The sequence below is a fragment of the Entelurus aequoreus genome, linkage group LG15, assembly GCF_033978785.1.
Source record: "Entelurus aequoreus isolate RoL-2023_Sb linkage group LG15, RoL_Eaeq_v1.1, whole genome shotgun sequence".
Lineage (NCBI taxonomy): Eukaryota > Metazoa > Chordata > Actinopteri > Syngnathiformes > Syngnathidae > Entelurus > Entelurus aequoreus.
In genome coordinates, this window is record NC_084745.1 from 33,664,264 (window position 1) to 33,685,654 (window position 21,391).

Here is a 21,391-nt window from a genome sequence, read left to right on the forward strand (position 1 = left end):
CTAATCCAATCAAAATGATTGATTATAAATATTTTTTTGCAAGATGGAGTGCACTACATGACTGCAACCAGCAGAGGCACTGTTGAGTCGACAAGACTGCTGCCCTTTACTACAAAGCACTTTAGATTAAGATTAAGATTAAAGTACCAATGATTGTCACACACACACTAGATGTGGTGAAATTTGTCCTCTGCATTTGACCCATCCCCTTGGGGAGCAGTGGGCAGCAGCGGCGCCGCGCCCGGGAATCATTTTGGTGATTTAACCCCCAACTCCAACCCTTGTTGTTGAGTGCCAAGCAGGGAGGTTATGGGTCCCATTTTTATAGTCTTTGGTATGACTCGGCTGGGATTTGAACTCCAACCTACCGATCTCAGGGCGGACAGTCTAACCACTAGGCCACTTTATATTTCATTACCAAAAATGCTGTCAAAATAAAAAATATCTGAGGAAAATGTTTTCCTAATATTTTCTGCCATTTGAAATAAATGTAAAATGTTTATTATAATATTTTAAAATTATTTAGCATGTATTTTAATCCCCACAGGGAAATGACTTAAATAGGTCATAATATGATATTTAATCTACATTTAAAAGACTTCCCCGTGGTGTACAAACCATGTGATAGTGGTGCTTTGGTCACAATTTTGCTTCTTTTTTTACATGCAGAAGACCTCCAGCTGGCTCTGATTGCTTCCCCGCCTGTCAGCCATGTTTGTAGTTTTAGTAGTACGCTTCTGTACCGAAAAATACAATGAACGAGAACTAAACGCTACTTTTTAATAAAAATGGCAAGAGCGAAAGGATCTAAGCATCCGATCGTACTTGAACCAGCCAGTCTGACCCAAAGCAAAAAGAAAAGTTAGAAGAAGAAACTTCAGAACTGAGGAGAGGTAAGCATCTCAAGGGTTAGTTCAGGGGTGGGCAATTTTTACCAGGGGCCGCATGAGCAACCCGAGCACTGCTGGAGGGCTACATCGAGAATATTTCAATTAAATTTTGCTCAATATTATTTTTGATATACCGTAAGATAAATAATAATAATTAATAATAATAATAATACTTTCATTTAACCTAACTTAACTTTATACAAAAACAGATTGCTTTTGATGGTTTTATTTTTAACACTGTCTTACACTACACTTCCTGATGTACAATACAATGCAAAAATGTCAATTTCTGCACAGGGTTAATTTAAAGTTTATCCTGCACCCTCTTTAAAAGTCCAACATTTTTCCCCGTCAGATTTGGACAACCATCTGTTGTCACACCTGCCAGCTTGTCCCATTTCAGTCCTAACATGTCCAAACACGCATTTACCTATGTGAACAAGTCATTACCTGTGGTTGTCCCTTTTAATTGACTGCATGGCTGCCAGCTACTCCGTGATTTGAAAGTCAGCAGTTATCCCACGTAAAAAGATGAGCAGCTGGGCGGTGTCACATACATTGCAGCTCTTATCCAAAGCCGACGAAAAACCGTCAAAGTCGGCCGTTCTGTTCTTCAGCTGAAGCTCCAAGTTTCCGGGCATATCAGCGCAACAGAGTCCAATAAGCACTCCTTAATAAACTCTCCGTCAGAAAACGCCTTACTTTTTCTGGCGATTATGTGAGAAATGACGAAACTTGTCCTGACGGCTGCATTCTGGGGGTGTGAAATATGGCAAAAAGTCCTTGTTGGGTTTGCAGTTTTACCATCAACGCATCAGCCTCCCTTGCGCGCGCTCTTCATCGGACAGATTCCGGTATTTTTCCTCGTGCTTCGTCATGTAAATAAATGATAAATGGGTTATACTTGTATAGCGCTTTTCTACCTTAAAAGGTACTCAAAGCGCTTTTGACAGTATTTCCACATTCACCCATTCACACACTGATGGCGGGAGCTGCCATGCAAGGCGCTAACCAGCAGCCATCAGGAGCAAGGGTGAAGTGTCTTGCCCAAGGACACAACGGACGTGACTAGGATGGTAGAAGGTGGGGATTGAACCCCAGTCGCCAGCAACACTCCGATTGCTGACACGGCCACTCTACCAACTTCGCCACGCCTATTCTTTAAACACAGCAAGCTGTGTGCCACAAATTAAGCACACGGCTTTACCTTTAATTTCTGTAAAGAAATACTTGGCAGTCCATGTCTTGTTGAAAACACGGCATTCGTCATCCATCAACTTTTCTCTTTTTAGCGTCTCGGGGGTAACCGTGTGTGGGGAGGCGGGGCCGGCGGACCGACGGCGCCCGCTCCAAGATGGCGGCGAGGAGGCGTGGACGAGGGAGCGGCAAGGCGGGGCGCGCTGGGAGCGACGCCGCAATCAGCATAAGGTGCGTGGAGCGCGCAGCTGTGGACAGTGCAATCCCCCTATCCGACCGTATAAGAGGGCGAGAGATGTGAACATCAAGAGAGAGACACAGAGAAAGACGGCGGACGGGAGGAAACCATCCTCTGTTACCACGCGAACGACGGCGACGTGCTGCTGAAAAGCAGACGGCGGACGGAAGGAAACCATTCGTGTGCTCACGTAAGAAAAGGCAGCTGCTGAAAAGCACGCAAGAGACTCTGTTATTGAAATAATAAAGAAGTCTAAACCGTCGCACAACAATGTCTTCCCTGGATGATCCTGAGAACCCGCACGGCAGTTAGGACTGTCACACCGTGCATCACTTGTCGCTGTGCACCTTCACTCACAGGTTACACACGGACATACGCCCATAAATAACACTTTTCAAAATAAAAGCAGCACAGTTGTATTGCGCGCACGACATAGATGTTTTTTAAACTTTATTTTGTAATTTGTGATTGCTGCTGTTCACATTCACTCACGCGCATACGTCCACACGGAAGTAATACAAATAACGCTTTTCAAAACAAAAGCAGCACCGTTGTATTGCACACTCGACATAGATAGTTTTTAAAATGTATTTTGTAATTTATGATTGGCCTCACGCGGGCCGGACAGGGACGCACAAAGGGCCAGATGTGGCCCACGGGCCGCAGAATGCCCAGGTCTGGGTTAGTTTATTAGCTTTCTCTTTCAGGGATGTATCCGCGGTAAAACAGTTAGTGCTACTGTTTTAAACTAAAATTATCAGAAAACCGTGATTGATAACTGCACTCTGAAAAATTCAAAGACTCACTGGCGCCTGATCCCTAGCTTTAATGCCAACATGAAAACAAGAGACATTAACGTCTTTCCCTATTAAGAAACAACATACCCCAATCTAAACTTACATAAAACAAAATACTGTCTGAGTAACTAAGCTATTCAATGGTGTACATTGAACATAAAAGCTTTGCTCTCTTTGCACAGAGTGATTGTTCTACACTCAGTGGAATATGAGATCAAGGTTTTTTTTTTGTTTTTTTTTAGTGTGTCGGCAGGTGCAAGTGCTAATTTTCCGCTGTAACGCGGTTCAATACGTGTCTGTTAAAGTGAACTAAGCACCTGTTGTTTCAAGCTATCTTAACATGTTTAAATGTATTTTATTTGCCACAATTGTGGTGATAATAACTTAGAGTAGCAACTCTGCATATAGTATGAACATACACAAACAGCTGGCTGTATTGTAGCTGCTAGCAGCCTTTGTCGCCTCGCCTGTTAACAAACATACTAAGCTGCAGGGATGAGCCATAAATGATCGATTTTTGTGATCAGTATTGAAAGGCATTGATTGGCATCTGGCGATCACAAACTTTTTCACAGAAATTGATCAATAATAATCAGTGGCCGAACGACTGGAACACAGTGGCATATATTTTTTGTGAGCTCCCATCTTCTCTCCACGCATTGACGCAAGGTACATGACATCCCTACTGTTTACTACTGCGGTATCTTCTAACACAGCGGTCCCCAACCACCGGTCCGTGACGCATTTGCTATAGGGCCGCACAGAAACATTAAAGATAGATGTATATTACAACTCCTGATAGGAAGTTGTCATTTGTTATAGTACATGGGACAATGCACATTAATGAAAATATAAAAATGTTAATGTGCCAGATTGTAGCCAAAGGCTAATTTGCATTTGCTGGGTTATTGTATATAGCAGGGGTTCTTAACCTTTTTGACCTCGGGACCCAACTTTTCCACTACAGGGGGCCCAGCCACTCCAATATTAACACGGAGTTAGTAATCTTACTTTTGATTTTGATCACATTTATTAATGATATCTAACCTACTTACAGTTTACTACCTAGTAAAATGATGTAAAAGCAAGTGTTAATCACAAAGATTATTATTAATTTAACAAATAAAACTTGGGCTTACTTAGGTCAGGCTGATTAGACAAAGAAGTACTAACCAAATAAACAATACATTTACATACAATATGTATTATGTTGTGCTAAAATAAATACATTAATAATAAATGTTTAACTAAACTGTCAATAAAATTAAAGTGCAAATGAAAATATAGCTTCACAAGTGTAGTCATAATTTTTGCGCTTAAGAAATGTCTCTATGACATTCACGCCAGACTTCTTCTGTTTGTTTTATATTGTCATTACTGCCATAAGTGGTGGAAAAGTGTATTATAACTAAGTACCGCTGCGGCCTATACGGACCACAGCTGAAAAAACAGGTATTCCGTTATAGGCAATATAATAACAGTTATTATTGCCTTACGGCAAGCATGTGATTTGAACTTAATAAAAAAAGAGTGAAAATAAGCCGGAGGTTTGGGGGCCGCCGGTTTTTCAGCAATTTAACATGCAAAATGATGGTTCTGACAAATTTCTGAGCAGCTGGCATTTTCCTTTTTGTTTCTACCTTAGTGGATTCTGCCTCGGATTTTATAGCCAATTTCTGTCTCTTCGACTCCTTCTCAACTTCTAACTGCTCCAAATGCAAAAATCAGAAAGAGTACAAACAATGTTTATTCTATTAGCTAACTTTCTTTATATGAACAGCCATTTGTGATTTATAGCATGAAACAAATATATTTTTATAGCATGAAACAAATATATTGCAGTCATGTTGTTTGTTTAAAAATGATTCAACTATTTAATGTCAAAATATAAACAGTAGAAATACTGAACAAAATGTCAGCTACGGTCTTGTTCTAAAACACCAATGAAAATGAAATTTAGCGTTTAGACAGGCTATACTGTAGCAAAAGACATCACATGTCTGCCACAATCATGTGTGTTCTTAAATGTGTATTCCACGTCTTCCATGTCAAGAGCAGTTTTGATTTGGGCTTACATGGTAAACAACTCAATTGAATGTTTTACACATACATACACTACCGTTCAAAAGTTTGGGGTCACCCAACAATTTTGTGGAATAGCCTTCATTTCTAAGAACAAGAATAGAATGTCGAGTTTCAGATGAAAGTTCTCTTTTTCTGGCCATTTTGAGCGTTTAATTGACCCCACAAATGTGATGCTCCAGAAACTCAATCTGCTCAAAGGAAGGTCAGTATTGTAGCTTCTGTAACAAGCTAAACTGTTTTCAGATGTGTGAACATGATTGCACAAGGGTTTTCTAATCATCAATTAGCCTTCTGAGCCAATGAGCAAACACATTGTACCATTAGAACACTGGAGTGATAGTTGCTGGAAATGGGCCTCTATACACCTATGTAGATATTGCACCAAAAACCAGACATTTGCAGCTAGAATAGTAATTTACCACATTAGCAATGTATAGAGTGTATTTCTTTAAAGTTAAGACTAGTTTAAAGTTATCTTCATTGAAAAGTACAGTGCTTTTCCTTCAAAAATAAGGACATTTCAATGTGACCCCAAACTTTTGAATGGTAGTGTACATGTGTCCAAATGTGGCCAAGTAGACGCATTGTGGGTTTCCTGGACGTTGTCTACATCGCTAAAAGAAAAATCTAAGAAAGAGAATCCCTCTGCCATCATCCACTAGTTTTTTTAAATATATAAATCGCCCGCTTGAAAATTCCCTCTTCTCTTATACGACTCTCTCGGCATTTGGGATGTGCACGCTGTTGTGATTTCCCTTCCTGGTTCGATGACCCGCCCTATCTTGCCTCTGATTGGCCTGTCCGTAATGTTTTACCATAATCTTAACTAATCGTGACTCATCATGGTAAACCAACCAGCCAATCATGGATTTTCTTATACGTAAACCAACCAATCATCATTGATGTTTCCCGTATATTTTGTCCCCTGCCTGTGGAGTTGCTTTGCTGCATAGCTTCGATTTTGAAGTTAATAATTTTTAATGGAAAACAGTAGTTTTTACCACTGCAGCCGTAAACCGTAATGAATTATCAAAAACCATACTCATTACGGGAAAACCGTAGTTGTTGGCAGGTATGGCAAAGAGACGGATCAAGATTTTAACACACCCCGGTCAAGTCATACCAAAGACTATACAAATGGGACCCATGACCTCCCTGCTTGGCACTCAGCATCAAGGGTTGGAATTGAGGGTTAAATCACCAAAAATGATTCCCGGGCACGGCCACCTCTGCTGCTCACTGCTCCCCTCACCTCCCAGGGGGTGAGGGTGATGGGTCAAATAGAGAGGATAATCTCACCACACCTAGTGGGTGTGTGACAATCATTGGTACATCATAGGTTGGAAAAAACGGAATGCATTTTTTTATATTTTTACAGAGATAAAAAAAGACGGATTTCCGACTACAGACGGTAAAATCACATGCCTGAATGGTTAAGAAACACTGCTATATAGTATATGCCATCAACGTGCCGGGGACCATATCTTCACAAAGAAGGCTCCCACTACTTCAGCGTTATAGTGAATTGATTTTTTTATACTAATTTTAATTTAATCTGCCACAAGTAGAAAGCCGGTCCGTGTAAATAATGCATACATTAAACTGGTGGAAAATAGGTTGGGGAACCCTATTCTAACAGACATTTCCGGCATGTTTGATCGAGATATTTTTTGCAAACAGTCGATCACCGTGATCAAACTCAAACTAACCACGATCATATACCGTATTTTTTGGAGTATAAATCGCTCCGGAGTATAAGTCGCACCGGCCGAAAACGCATAATAAAGAAGGGAAAAAACATATATAAGTCGCACTGGAGTATAAGTCGCATTTTTTGGGGAAATTTATTTGATAAAACCCAACACCAAGAATAGACATTTGAAAGGCAATTTAAAATAAATAAAGAATAGTGAACAACAGGCTGAATAAGTGTACGTAATATGAGGCATAAATAACCAACTGAGAACGTGCCTGGTATGTTAACGTTACATATTATGGTAAGAGTCATTCAAATAACTATAACATATAGAACATTCTATACGTTTACCAAACAATCTGTCACTCCTAATCGCTAAATCCCATGAAATCTTATACGTCTAGTCTCTTACGTGAATGAGCTAAATAATATTATTTGATATTTTACATTAATGTGTTAATAATTTCACACATAAGTCGCTCCCGAGTATAAGTCGCATCCCCGGCCAAAGTATGAAAAAAACGGCGACTTATAGTCCGAAAAATACGGTAGTAGCCCTGCTCTACCGGGATATGAAATGTTAATATTGTTATATCCCAATTCTGTACATTAATTTAGTCAAATGCTCATTATCAGCGATGAAGGTAGACAATTCAAATTGACAAATCCATCCATCCATGTGGGATCTGAGTCAAGGATGTTGGTGTGGCTTGTGCAGCCCTTTGAGACACTAGTGATTAAGGGCTATATAAGTAAACTTTGCTTGATTGATTTTCTACTGCTTATCCCTCTCGGGGTCGCTGGAGCCTATCCCAGCTGCACTTAGCAAAAGGCGGGGTACACTCTTGACAATCGCCACCTCACCGCAGGGCCAACCCAGATAGACAAACATTTAGAGTCCCACACTAAGAACAATTTAGTGTTGCCAATCAGCCTATCCCTATGCATGTTCTTGAATGAAATTGGCAGAAAACAACATGAGTCAGCTCACCTTAAAAAGATAGTCAGACGAATTCTTGCCCAGGTAGGTGTCCAAATATGACTGCACCGACTCCAGTAGTCGACTGAAGCTGAAACTGGTGAAGAATGGATGGTAGGTGTCCATCTGTGCAACGATGGCGGAAAGTTTGGCTACCAGTTTCTGTTTGGGGAAGATGACACTCATTATTAAACATTCTATTCCAGTGAGAATATGACACGATGATAGGTAATATGCTGACCTGCGGGATTTCAGCATATTCATCAAACCACTTGAGAGCGCAGTTCGCTGATGTTTTTTTACCTTTTTCCAAGCACACAGCTACAGTCTAAGAAAAAGCAAACTTGCTGAAGACATAGTATTTAGATTACACAACTTTATTGTAACTTTAAATGTTAAGACAAGCAAATTAATGAATGCTGTACCTTTACAAACATGTGTACAATAATGATATACCAGTGTCACAATAGACTTTTTTTTTGCATCTACTACTCATCCATCCATTTTCTACCGCTTGTCCCGTTCGGGGTTGCGGGGGTGCTGAAGGCTATCCCGGCTGCACTCGGGCGGAAGGCGGGGGTACAAGTTTTTTGTGTATTTACACTTGACAGTCCTTTTCACAATCTAGTCATGCACTTTTACTAAACTTAATACAGCTGAATATAAAAGAAAAATATGTGCCTGCAAACAGCAGGACAACCACCTGTTGGTAAATGTAGCAGATATTGTGATCAATTATTTAGGGGTTTTGCCAAGGTCTTGCATCATTAAAGGGGAACTGCACTTTTTTGGAATTTTGCCAATCATCCACATTCTTTGTGTGAGACAAGAACACATGTCTTTCTCTATTTTCTGTATTCTAAATTTGGGGTCCCTAACCTTTTTTGCACTAGTGACGGTTTAATATAGGCATTATTTTCACGGAGTGGCCTTCAACTTGTGGCAGATAAATACAACAAATATAAGTGCATGAAAAATACAACTCACCATAACACTGATTGAGTGGGAGCTCTGGGCTTTGTTTCTTTACGATGAGATGGTCCTCGGCAGGTTGATGGTATATACTATATACACCATCAACCTGACGGAGACAGCAGATGGAAATGAGGTTTTGGCTACAATCTGGCACATTTATGTTTATTATTGTGCATTGTCCTATCTAAAAAAATAGCGACTTCCTATCAGGAGTTTTATTAGACATCTACTGTATGAACAAGCTGATTAGTGTGTCTAATGGGACAGGCGAAAGTTAAGTTGGAGAAAATGCATCAGTTTATAAATTATTCAATGTTTCCGTGCGCCCGGTAGCAAATGCCGGTGGTTGGGGACCACTGTTCTAAATAGTAAAATACAGCTTGTACAGTTATGGCCAAAAATATTGGCACCCCTGCATTTCTGTTAGATAATGCACCACTTCCCCCAGAAAATTGTTGAAATTACAAATGCTTTGGTATTCAAATTTTCTAAATTCTAAGAAATAGTTGTATTCTAAGCATGAGATACGTTTTATTTTGATATCAAAAAGTAAACGCCATGTTTTTTTTTTACATTGTTTTTTTCATGTCACAAAAGGTATTACTTCAAAAACCCTTCATGTGACACAGTATTTTGTTAATGTTTTATTGTGTATAGTTGATTCCTATGACATATTTCTGCTCAAACTCTTAATGGATTTGTCCCGATACAGCATCTACATGTACTATAATGTACATAACTTAAACAATAAATAATAATAAAAAAAACTCCCTCTATCAAAACATAAAAATAGAGATAAAGGCATCATGTAATGATAACAAGCTGACAAGTTGATATTATTAAATAATTAAAAAAAAAAAAAAATTGTCTTTAGATATACCACCAGCCTTCCCGGTAAGGTCTATTCAGGTGTACTGGAGAGGAGGCTATGCCAGATAGTCGAACCTCGGATTCAGGAGGAACAGTGTGGTTTTCGTCCTAGTCGTGGAACTGTGGACCAGCTCTATACTCTCGGCAGGGTCCTTGAGGGTGCATGGGAGTTTGCCCAACCAGTCTACATGTGCTTTGTGGACTTGGAGAAGGCATTCGACCGTGTCCCTCGGGAGGTCCTGTGGGGAGTGCTCAGAGTGTATGGGGTATCGGACTGTCTGATTGTGGCTGTCCGCTCCCTGTACGATCAGTGTCAGAGCTTGGTCCGCATTGCCGGCAGTAAGTCGGACACGTTTCCAGTGAGGGTTGGACTCCGCCAAGGCTGCCCTTTGTCACAGATTCTGTTCAAAACTTTTATGGACAGAATTTCTAGGCACAGTCAAGGCGTTGAGGGGATCCGGTTTGGTGGCTGCAGGATTAGGTCTCTGCTTTTTGCAGATGATGTGGTCCTGATGGCTTCATCTGGCCAGGATCTTCAGCTCTCGCTGGATCGGTTCGGAGCAGAGTGTGAAGCGACTGGGATGAGAATCAGCACCTCCAAGTTCGAGTCCATGGTTCTCGCCCGGAAAAGGGTGGAGTACCATCTCCGGGTTGGGGAGGAGACCCTGCCCCAAGTGGAGGAGTTCAAGTACCTAGGAGTCTTGTTCACGAGTGAGGGAAAAGTGGATCGTGAGATCGACAGGCGGATCGGTGCGGCATCTTCAGTAATGCGGACGCTGTATCGATCCGTTGTGGTGAAGAAGGAGCTGAGCCGGAAGGCAAAGCTCTCAATTTACCAGTCGATCTACGTTCCCATCCTCACCTATGGTCATGAGCTTTGGGTTATGATCGAAAGGACAAGATCACGGGTACAGGCGGCCGAAATGAGTTTCCTCCGCCGGGTGGCGGGGCTCTCCCTTAGACATAGGGTGAGAAGCTCTGCCATCCGGGGGGAGCTCAAAATAAAGCCACTGCTCCTCCACATCGAGAGGAGCCAGATGAGGTGGTTCGGGCATCTGGCCAGGATGCCACCCGAACGCCTCCCTCGGGAGGTGTTTAGGGCACGTCCAACCGGTAGGAGGCCACGGGGAAGACCCAGGACACGTTGGGAAGACTATGTCTCCCGGCTGGCCTGGGAACGCCTCGGGATCCCCCGGGAGGAGCTGGACGAAGTGGCTGGGGAGAGGAAAGAGTGGGCTTCCCTGCTTAGGCTGCTGCCCCCGCGACCCCACCTCGGATAAGCAGAAGAAGATGGATGGATGGATATGGATAACGTTTATCTATAGCAGGGGTGTCAAACTCAAATACAGAGTGGGCCAAAATTTAAAACTGAACAAAGCCGCGGGCCAAGGTTGAACAAATTAACCTTTTAATAGGGACCCAAACAAGTTTTGCATTGAATATTGAACAAGCAAGGCTTATATAACTTTATATTGACATGCAAAATCGAGTTTCAATTAATAATAATAAAAAAATATCAATGGTATATCAAATGCAATTTAAATAAAAATGTAATGCCTCTTTTCTATTTGCAGCCTTCTGAGGTAAATATCAACATTAACTTTTTCCACAGGCTAATAAATTAGAAAATAAAATAACAATGAATAAACCAACCATTCAGGACTTTAAACTGCTCAGTTTGCAACACACTGATCTAATCTGATGTGCCCAAGCCAGATACCTGCCATCTTTCCTTGGATGCTAGTTCATTACTGTCGGGGCTCAGGCTTTGAGCTGAGGCATCTTTCATTATCGAACGAAGATGTTCATCAGTCATTATATCTAGTAGTCCACCCGGACCACAGTCTTGGGGGCGTGCCTTAAAGGCACTGCGTTTCTCGTTCTCCACGAGCTGTCGTCACGTCTGCTTTTCATACATTCAACCACGTGCCGGCCCGATCAGAAAATAAGTGCGACTACAGCACGCACACACGTAAATGCAATGCATACTTGGCCAACAGCGATACAGTTTACACTGACAGTGCCCGTATAAATAACTTTAACACTGTTAGAAATATGCGCCACACTGTGAATCCACACCAAACAAGAATGACAAACACATTTCGGGAGAACATCCGCACCAAAACACAACATAAACAGAACAAACACCCAGAATCCCATGCAGCCCTAACTCTTCTGGGCTGCAATATACACCCAAAATACAAATCCGTGATCCACAATAGAAAAAGGAGAGAGTGTGGAATCCAATGAGCCAGCTTGTACTTAAGTTACGGTCAGAGCGAAAAAAGATGCGTCCTGCACTGCACTCTAGTCCTTCACTCTCACGTGCCTCATCCACGAATCTTTCATCCTGGCTCAAATTAATGGGGTAATCGTCGCTTTCTCGGTCCGAATCGCTCTTCCTGCTGGTGTAAACAATGGGGAAATGTGAGGAGCCTTTCAACCTGCGACGTCACGCTACTTCCGGTACAGGCAAGGCTTTTTTTTTATCAGCTACCAAAAGTTGCGAACTTTTTCGTCGATGTTCTCTACTAAATCCTTTCAGCAAAAATATGGCAATATCGCGAAATGATCAAGTATGACACATAGAATGGATCTGCTATCCCCGTTTAAATAAAAAAATAAAAATTTCAGTAGGCCTTTAAAGATGTGCTATTTGGATATACACAGTATGAGGAAAAAAAATAGTTTTACCTTTGCAACCTCATTACACTATTGGCTAAGTTTTATATTCATAAATGTAAGTTTCTCAATACCCGTTTTTTGTGCCTTTAAAAAAGAATTAGAACTTTACTTTAAAACGATTTCTACCTCTAACAACCAAAAAGATGTGAAAACTATGATGATGTGCTCCAAATTAGGATTATTTACAGAACTTGTGTGAGCTTATGGCTTTACACTTTGCATTCTACTTTAGTTGCTTAATTGAGTTTACAACCCCATGGCGCTGTTTTGTACTTGTTTTGATTATTAATGTTTATTTGATTGTTTGTAAATGTTGAAAATTATATAATATACAAAAAAATGGTCTGGTCGTCACAACATACCCGGATGTTCCACTTCCTCCGTGCTTACCTGAATCATCAGGAGAACGGTGATGTTTTCAAACAAACTGTCGTCTTCCACGGCGTCTTTGAGTTCCAGCCACACTTCGGTCGCAGATATGAGCGGCATCACATTGTCGTCATCTTCAACGTGTGCGTCTTCATTGGAGGACAACCGGGTTAAAGAACAATAAAATGCGACACGAAGCGATGCTTTGCTTACCTATCTTCTTTCCCTGCATGACTCCAGCGAGGAAGTCACATATTCTACTTCTCTCGTCTGACATTTCTCCTGTAAGCGAGACCTGATGAGAAAAGCCTGAGGAATACAATACGTAAAGTGAGCCTCTGGGTAAAGTTGGTATTAACGTTAAGAGCTAAGCGACCAACTTACACTTGTAAGTAGACATGGCGTCTTTGAACGCCTCGTGGTTTCCTTCCTTAAAACGACGACACACACTTACAAAAAGGAAGTCTAGAATCCACCGTGAGGCGACAAGTGTTGCTTGGTTGAAGCAGTCGTCGTTAGTCATAAAAGTGTTACTTTTATCGCTATCTCGTACTTCCATGTTGGCCATGTCTTTGTGATTGTTTGAATTGCCGCGAACGTCACGAACCGCTGCGCCCACGCATCAAGTGAAAAAAACAACAGCGCCTCTCGAGTATGGGAGAGTTACTGCACAACTTAAACAGTATTGTATATTGGTTACTCATCTGTAGCACACACTTATAAATAAAGTAAATTAAAATTTTAACGGTAACCAGTAACCGTCTGGAATTTTACGACGGTTCATCATTATACCGTTTACAGTCACATCCCTATTTACCACTATCCATGTCTGAATGTGGAGCGAATGAAGGATGGGTTCTCAGTTCTGGGAACCCATTTATGGCTTTGATTGTCCCGAAAAACGTTACATAAATATAATCTATCCATTCATTTTCTGTGCTGGAGCCTATCTCAGCTGCATTCGGGCGGAAGGCGGGGTACACCCTGGACAAGTCGCCACCTCATCACAGGGCCAACACAGATAGACAGACAACATTCACACTCACTAATATTATTATTATTGTTATTATTATTTCTTATTATTTTTAAGAACTAGGGTTACCACAATACCAGAATTTCAGTAATCGATACAGATACATGTGAATTTCCACAATTTTCAATACTTATTTGAAAACATGATTAATAAACAAAACAAATCTGTACCTATATACTACTTAAATTAAACTAACAAACTGAAATATTTTAAATGTTTTTACACATAATTTTAATTGAAGTAGCAGCTGCCACAAGGTAGGAAACTTACACTTTATTGCCAAAAGTATTTGGCCACCCATCCAAATGATGAGAATCTGGTGTCCTAATCACTTGGCCCGGCCACAGGTGTATAAAATTAAGCACTTAGGCATGGAGACTATTTCTACAAACATTTGTGAAAGAATAGGCCGCTCTCAGGAGCTCAGTGATGTCCAACGTGGAACTGTCATAGGATGCCATCTGTGCAACAAATCCAGTCGTGAAATTTCCTCGCTCCTAAATATTCCAAAGTCAACTGTGGGCTTTATTATAAGAAAATGGAAGAGTTTGGGAACAACAGCAACTCAGCCACCAAGTGGTAGGCCACGTAAACTGACAGAGAGGGGTCAGGGGATGCTGAAGTGCATAGTGCAAAGACTTTCTGCACAGTCAGTTGCTACAGAGCTCCAAATGTCATGTGACCTTCCAATTAGCCCACGTACAGTACGCAGAGAGCTTCATGGAATGGGTTTCCATGGCCGAGCAGCTGCATCTAAGCCATACATCACCAAGTCCAATGCAAAGCGCCGGCTGCAGTGGTGTAAAGCTTGTCGCCACTGGACTCTAGAGCAGTGGAGACGCGTTCTCTGGAGTGATGAATCACGTTTTTCCATCTGGCAATCTGATGGACGAGTCTGGGTTTGGAGGTTGCCAGTTGAACGCTACATTTCGGACTGCATTGTGCCGAGTGTGAAATTTGGTAGAGGAGGAATTATGGTGTGGGGTTGTTTTTCAGGAGTTGGACTTGGCCCCTTAGTTCCAGTGAAAGGAACTCTGAATGCTCCAGGATACCAAAACATTTTGGACAATTCCATGCTCCCAACCTTGTGGGAACAGTTTGGAGCGGGCCCCTTCCTCTTCCAACATGACTGTGCACCAGTGCACAAAGCAAGGTCCATAAAGACATGGATGACAGAGTCTGGTGTGGATGAACTTGACTGGCCTGCACAGAGTCCTGACCTGAACCCAATAGAACACCTTTGGGATGAATTAGAACGGAGACTGAGAGCCAGGCCTTCTCGACCCACATCAGTGTGTGACCTCACCAATGCGCTTTTGGAAGAATGGTGGAAAATTCCTATAAACACACTCCGCAACCTTGTGGACAGCCTTCCCAGAAGAGTTGAAGCTGTAATAGCTGCAAAAGGTGGACTGACATCATATTGAACCCTATGGGTTAGGAATGGGATGGCACTTCAAGTTCATATGTGAGTCAAGGCAGGAGGCAAAATCCTTTTGGCAATATAGTGTATCCATCCATCCATTCATCAATCAATTTTCTACTGGTTGTCCCTTTCGGTGTAAACATGTGTTATTTGTACGCAAAGTGGTGTCCAAAGTGCGGCCTGTGGGCCACTTGCGGCCCGCAGCTAGCTCTTTAATGGCCTGCGGCGAATTCTAAAAATACTATTACAAAAATACAAACATGAAGAAGGGAATCAAAGAACAAAAAGGTAAAATGTAATGAGAAAAAGTTGCAATGTTGACTATAATAACGCAAAGCTGCCATGCAGGCTGTTTTATTCCATAAAACTGTCATTCCTCAAAAAACAATAATGCATCAAAATAAATGTTATTATGAGTTATTGACCTACTTAAGGTTAAAAAAAAAAATTAAAATCAGTGTTAAGAATGATTTTACTTCACACCAAATGTTTAACTTTGAACATTGTTTGGGGGGAAATGTTGCATATTTTGTGTTTTTGCCATAACAACAGGATAAGGGCAAACAGCAGAACATATATATATATATATATGTATACAGTATATATATATATATATATATATATATATATATATATATATATATATATATATATATATATATATATATATATATATATATATATATATATATATATATATATATACTTCCAGATAGAACTGAAGTCAAGGCAGTGGTTCTCAAACTTTTTTCCACCAAGTACCACCTCAGAAAACACTTGGCTCTCCAGGTACCACCATAATGACCAACATTAAAATACAGTAGCGTAGTAGGCCTAAGTATTCATTAAAACAAGGCCAAGGTTTTATTTAATACATGCATTTAATATTTTGGCCACTGTAACATTACACACTGAACAGTAACACTGTGTTTAAATTTAACAATATAAAACACTGTACTTTAATCAAGTGATTATTTGGCGTACCACTAAATGGAACCTGCGTACCATAGTTTGAGAATCACTGCTCTTGAGATTTATGCATGCATGCATGTATGTATGTAGGTTGTACGGTATACCGGTACTAGTATAGTACCGCGATACTAATGAATCATATTCGATACTATACCGCCTCTAATAAGTACTGCCCCCCTCTTTTTTAACGTGCATGACGGTGCGTCGTCGTCACGTCATTACATTGCTGTTTTTACGAGCTTTGGAGCATGTTCGGCAGCGCACAGTCACAGAGTACTTACAAGCAGACAGTGTGCAGACAGAAAAGGTATAATGGACGCATTTTGGCTTAAAAACTAACAATAAAGGTGACACTATAACCCTCAGGAAGAGGTGCTTTAAAACATGGCTAGCTAGGTAGCGGCTAATGTTCAGCAGTGTTTTAGCTACTTCTAAATCACTAATCCTTGTCTCCATGGCGACAAATAAAGTACGTTTCTTACAAGTATCATCCCTGCAGGACGAGGAATAGCTAAACATGCTTCACTACACACCGTAGCTCACTGGCGTCACAATGTAAACAAACGCCATTGGTGGATCTACACCTGACATCCACTGTAAAGATACCAAGTACAGTAGCGTATCTAGTCGATACTACTATGATTACATCGATTTTTTTTATTATCACAAAATCTTTTTTCGTTTTTTAAAAATGTATATTATGTTTATAAACTCAGGAAATACATCCCTGGACACATGAGGACTTAAATTACGACCAATGTATGATCCTGTAACTACTTGTTATAGCATCGATACCCAAATTTGTGGTCTCTGCCAAAACTAATGTAAAGTATCCAAACAACAGAAGAATAAGTGATTATTACAATTTAACAGAATTGTAGATAGAACATGTTAAAAGACAAAGTAAGCAGATGTTAACAGTAAATGAACAAGTAGATTAATAATTTATTTTCTACCACTTGTCCATAAAAATGTTGACAAAATAATGGAATATGTTACTGCATACGTCAGCAGCTAAATTAGGAGCCTTTGTTTGCTTACTTACTAATATAAAAGAAAAGTTGTCTCGTATGTTCAATATTTTATTTAAGGACACAATTGCAATAAGAAACATATAATTAATGTAGTGTAATATTTTTTGTTAAAATAAAGCCAATAAAGCCAATTTTTGTGGTCCCCTTTATTTAGAAAAGTACCGAAATACATTTTGGTACCTGTACAGGTACCAAAATGATTTACAAACATATGAACCCTAAATAGTATCTTATTCACCTTGTGATTGGCAGCAGTTAACGGGTTATGTTTAAAAGCTCATCCCAGCATTCTTCCCTGCTTGGCACTCAGCATCAAGGGTTGTAATAGGGGTTAAATCACCAAAAATTATTCCCGGGCGCAGCGCCGCTGCTGCCCACTGCTCCCCTCACCTCCCAGGGGGTGAACAAGGGGATGGGTCAAATGCAGAGGACAAATTTCACCACACCTAGTGTGTGTGTGACAATCATTGGTACTTTAACTTAACTTTAAACTTACAAACTGTAGCACACAAAAAAGCACATTTAATAAAAAAAAAGTTATTTTGGTCTTACCTATTTACTTATAAGTGCGGGAACAGTGGTGTTCGTGTTGGAAGAGTTGTAAATGAATGAAATATGAAATCCGTGCTGCAGTCTGCAGGTGTACCTAATGTTGTGTCCCTGCGGTCGTTTGCGGCTCCTCCAGCGCGAGCATTGTTGTTTTTGCACTTTTTGGCTTCTTGTTAAGTGACTTTTTTTGGGTGGATTCGGTCTTGCACGTGGAGGGTTTGGGTGTGGGCTTTGGTTGATGTGGCCGCGGCGCTCCCGTCGGGCGGTGCATTCTGCGGTGGAGATGCTTGGCACCAGGAGGCGGGGTTATGAGACGAGCCTCTCACAGTGCGTCTTCGCAGCAGATTTATGATCGCTCAGCACAAGAAATATGTTACACACATACAGTTGTTGACAAAATACACTAGACATGATATACCTCAGCTAACTAAACTATGGAAATGTCTAATATAATTCATGTAGCAATACGGTCTCACTGCACAGCAGGCCAGCAGTTAGCCGAGTCATTGCGCACAATCCATGTTTAGGCACAACGCAGTGACGTGCCTCAACTGGCTGCTGATCACCGCACCGTCTCTTCTCAGTATTTGAACGGCAAATATATATATATATATATATATATATATATATATATATATATATATATATATATATATATATATATATATATATATATATATATATATATATATATATATATATATACATATATATATATATATATATATATATATATATATATATATATATATATATATATATATATATATATATATATATATGTATATATATATATATATATATATATATATATATATATATATATATATATATATATATATATATATATATATATATATATATATATATATATATATATCAGGGGTCACCAACCTTTTTGAAACCAAGGGCTACTTCTTGGGTACTGATTAATGCGAAGGGCTACCAGTTAGATACACACTTAAATAAATTGCCAGAAGTAGCCAATTTGCTCAATTTACCTTTAACTCTATTATTAATAATTAATGATATTTATCTTTGTGGAAACACTGATCATCTTAATGATTTCTCACAATAAATATATATAGAAACAGATAAATATCAATATGCAACACTTTATTTTTATATTTTCTCTAAGTGCACATTTTTCAAATTGAACATTTTCAAATGATCACTTTTAAGACAGTCTTGTGAAATCACAATATCCCATTTTAACTAGCTAGCCACTAACATTTTTTAACAAATCATGAATTACTTTGCACCATGTTTGTACAAATAATAACTCATGTAAAATACAAAAGTAAACTCTCAAATTTTTAAATCATGTCACACTTTGAACTGGACACCAAATCTGTTATCTGTTTCTTTGTCAGTTAGTGGGAAGCCTGGCATTGCATGCTGTTAACTAGTGTGTTGTACTCTGGTGTGTAACTTGACACTGCAACTCTGAGTGAGTCTTGCAGATGTGCATCAGTGAGGCGTGTTCTGTGTTTGTTCTTGATGAAGTTCATGTCAGAAAAGGCTGATTCACAAAGATAAGATTTTTCCTCATTGTTTGCGGAACCTTCTTAATCTTTTGGACATATTTTCACAGCAATCTGGCCTTAAGCTTAATTATGATAAATGTAAAATGTTAAGGATCGGAAATCTAAAGGGAACGTCCTTTCGAATGGAATGCAAAGTGCCTGTTTTGTGGACAGATGGACCAGTTAACATACTTGGTGTTGTTGTCCCAGAAAATCTGGAAAATCTAGGCTCAGTAAATTATGATAATCGACTAAGAAAGCTGGACAAAATTATGCAATTATGGAAAGGGAAATCCCTAACCTTGTATGGTAAAATGTCTATTGCCAACTCGTTAATTATTCCTCAATTTATTTATTTGTTTTTGTCATTACCAGCTCCATCACAAAACTTTTTTAAGATTTATGAGCGGAGGGTCTTCGATTTTGTCTGGAACGGCAAACCAGAAAAGATTAAAAGAAAGGTTTTGTACAAAGAGTATGAATATGAGGGCCTGAAACTTCTCAACCTTGAAGCTATGTGTCTGTCTTTAAAAGCATCAATTGTTCCAAAGATGTATTTAAACATTAAGTGGTACACAAATGTCCTGTTGGACAAAAAACATGTACTGTATCAAAAGAAATTGTATCCTTTTTTACAAGTGATCCCCTTCCAGAGAGTCTGCTGGGAAACATGGCGGGGTTCATAAAGGAAACAATCCACTCATAGTGGTGTTTTCAATTTTATGTGCCAGAAAAAAGAGACGATAGTTTGCAGCAGTTAATATGGATGAACTCTAATATTGTAATAGATGGAAAGCCTTTCTTTTGGAAAAATATGTTTGAAAGAGGAATCATTTTTGTCAATGATATTATCAATGAGAATGGTAAAATTATGAAGTATGATGAATATAGAGCTATGTATGGTGATGCTTGCTCAAGCTTTTCATTTGATCAACTAACTGGAGTAATTGGGAAAAGATGGAAACAAATAATTAATTATGGAACTACTAAATTATTAGTTTGTAAACCTCTAATAAGAAATTCTAGTTGGCAAAAAGGAACTAAAATAAATGGAAAAATATATAATTTTTATTTAATAAAGAAATCTTTGAAGGCTGCCTCATACAACACAAATGGAAAATGGGAGGACTTTTTTGACTGCCCGTTGCCATGGGATGCCATATTCAAACTAATCTATAAAACCACTATCGATGTGCAAAATCGTTATTTTCAAATTAAAATTATTTATAACTTCTTACCCACAGGGAAAATGTTAAAATGATGGAATATGACAGAGTCAGATGATTGCCGATTTTGTTGTCAGGAGCCTGAATCCACCCTGCATTTGTTTTGGTATTGTCATATTGTGTCTTTGTTTTGGGTGGAAGTTGAAAAAATGTGTTTAAGGATTGGTTTGTTTATGTAGCTTAATGTGGTTTCTGTTATTTTAGGAGAGTTCATTGACAATCATGATTTAGTCAATTTAATTATAGTACTCGTTAAAATGTTTATTTTTAAGGCCAAAAACAGATATTCACTTAGTATTACTTTCTTTAAAACATTTATTCAGTATTTTCTAACTTTAGAAAGTTACATGGTTGAAAACGATAATGATGCCGAAAAACATTAAAAAAAAGATGAGAAGTCCTCAAAGGCTTATTTTGAAAGTATAATTATGTTTATAGATTATATGATATCTGTTGTTGTGTTCCCTAATTTGAGTGACCTGGGCATAATCTGGACTGTACATAAATGCTTATTTTGAAAATTGTATTTTGTTTATAAATTATATGCAATCTGTTGTGTTCCCTAATTTTTTTCTGTGTACATGAATGAAGGTGTGTGTTGCTGAGTCCGACTTGGACATTATCTGGACTGGGCCTGGTTTAAAAAACCCTTTAAACAAATCTAATTTCATTGACAACCTGGTCTGTTGAAGATAAGGCCCTTTTAAAAAAAATAAAATAAAATAAGATAAATAAATAAAAAACATTTTCTTGGATAAAAAAGAAAGTAAAACAATATAAAAATAATTACATAAAAAATAGTAATTAATGAAAATGTTAGTGGACCGGCAGCCTATACAATCAT

At 39.3% G+C, this 21,391-nt stretch overlaps 1 protein-coding gene across 1 annotated transcript in view; it reads right to left on the reverse strand.

Annotated features, from left to right (window-relative positions):
* terf1 (telomeric repeat binding factor (NIMA-interacting) 1) overlaps positions 1 to 13,446 on the reverse strand; it is a 17,911-nt gene extending 4,465 nt beyond the window's left edge. Inside the window, exons 1-5 of the mRNA XM_062021253.1 lie at positions 13,166 to 13,446; positions 12,995 to 13,090; positions 12,803 to 12,930; positions 8,124 to 8,210; positions 7,895 to 8,044 (exon numbers count right to left, since the gene is read on the reverse strand). Of these exons, the coding sequence (XP_061877237.1) occupies positions 7,895 to 8,044; positions 8,124 to 8,210; positions 12,803 to 12,930; positions 12,995 to 13,090; positions 13,166 to 13,349 (645 nt within the window). The 5' untranslated portion in view covers positions 13,350 to 13,446. The remainder of the gene's footprint in view (positions 1 to 7,894; positions 8,045 to 8,123; positions 8,211 to 12,802; positions 12,931 to 12,994; positions 13,091 to 13,165) is intronic.
* Positions 13,447 to 21,391: the final 7,945 nt, after the last annotated feature.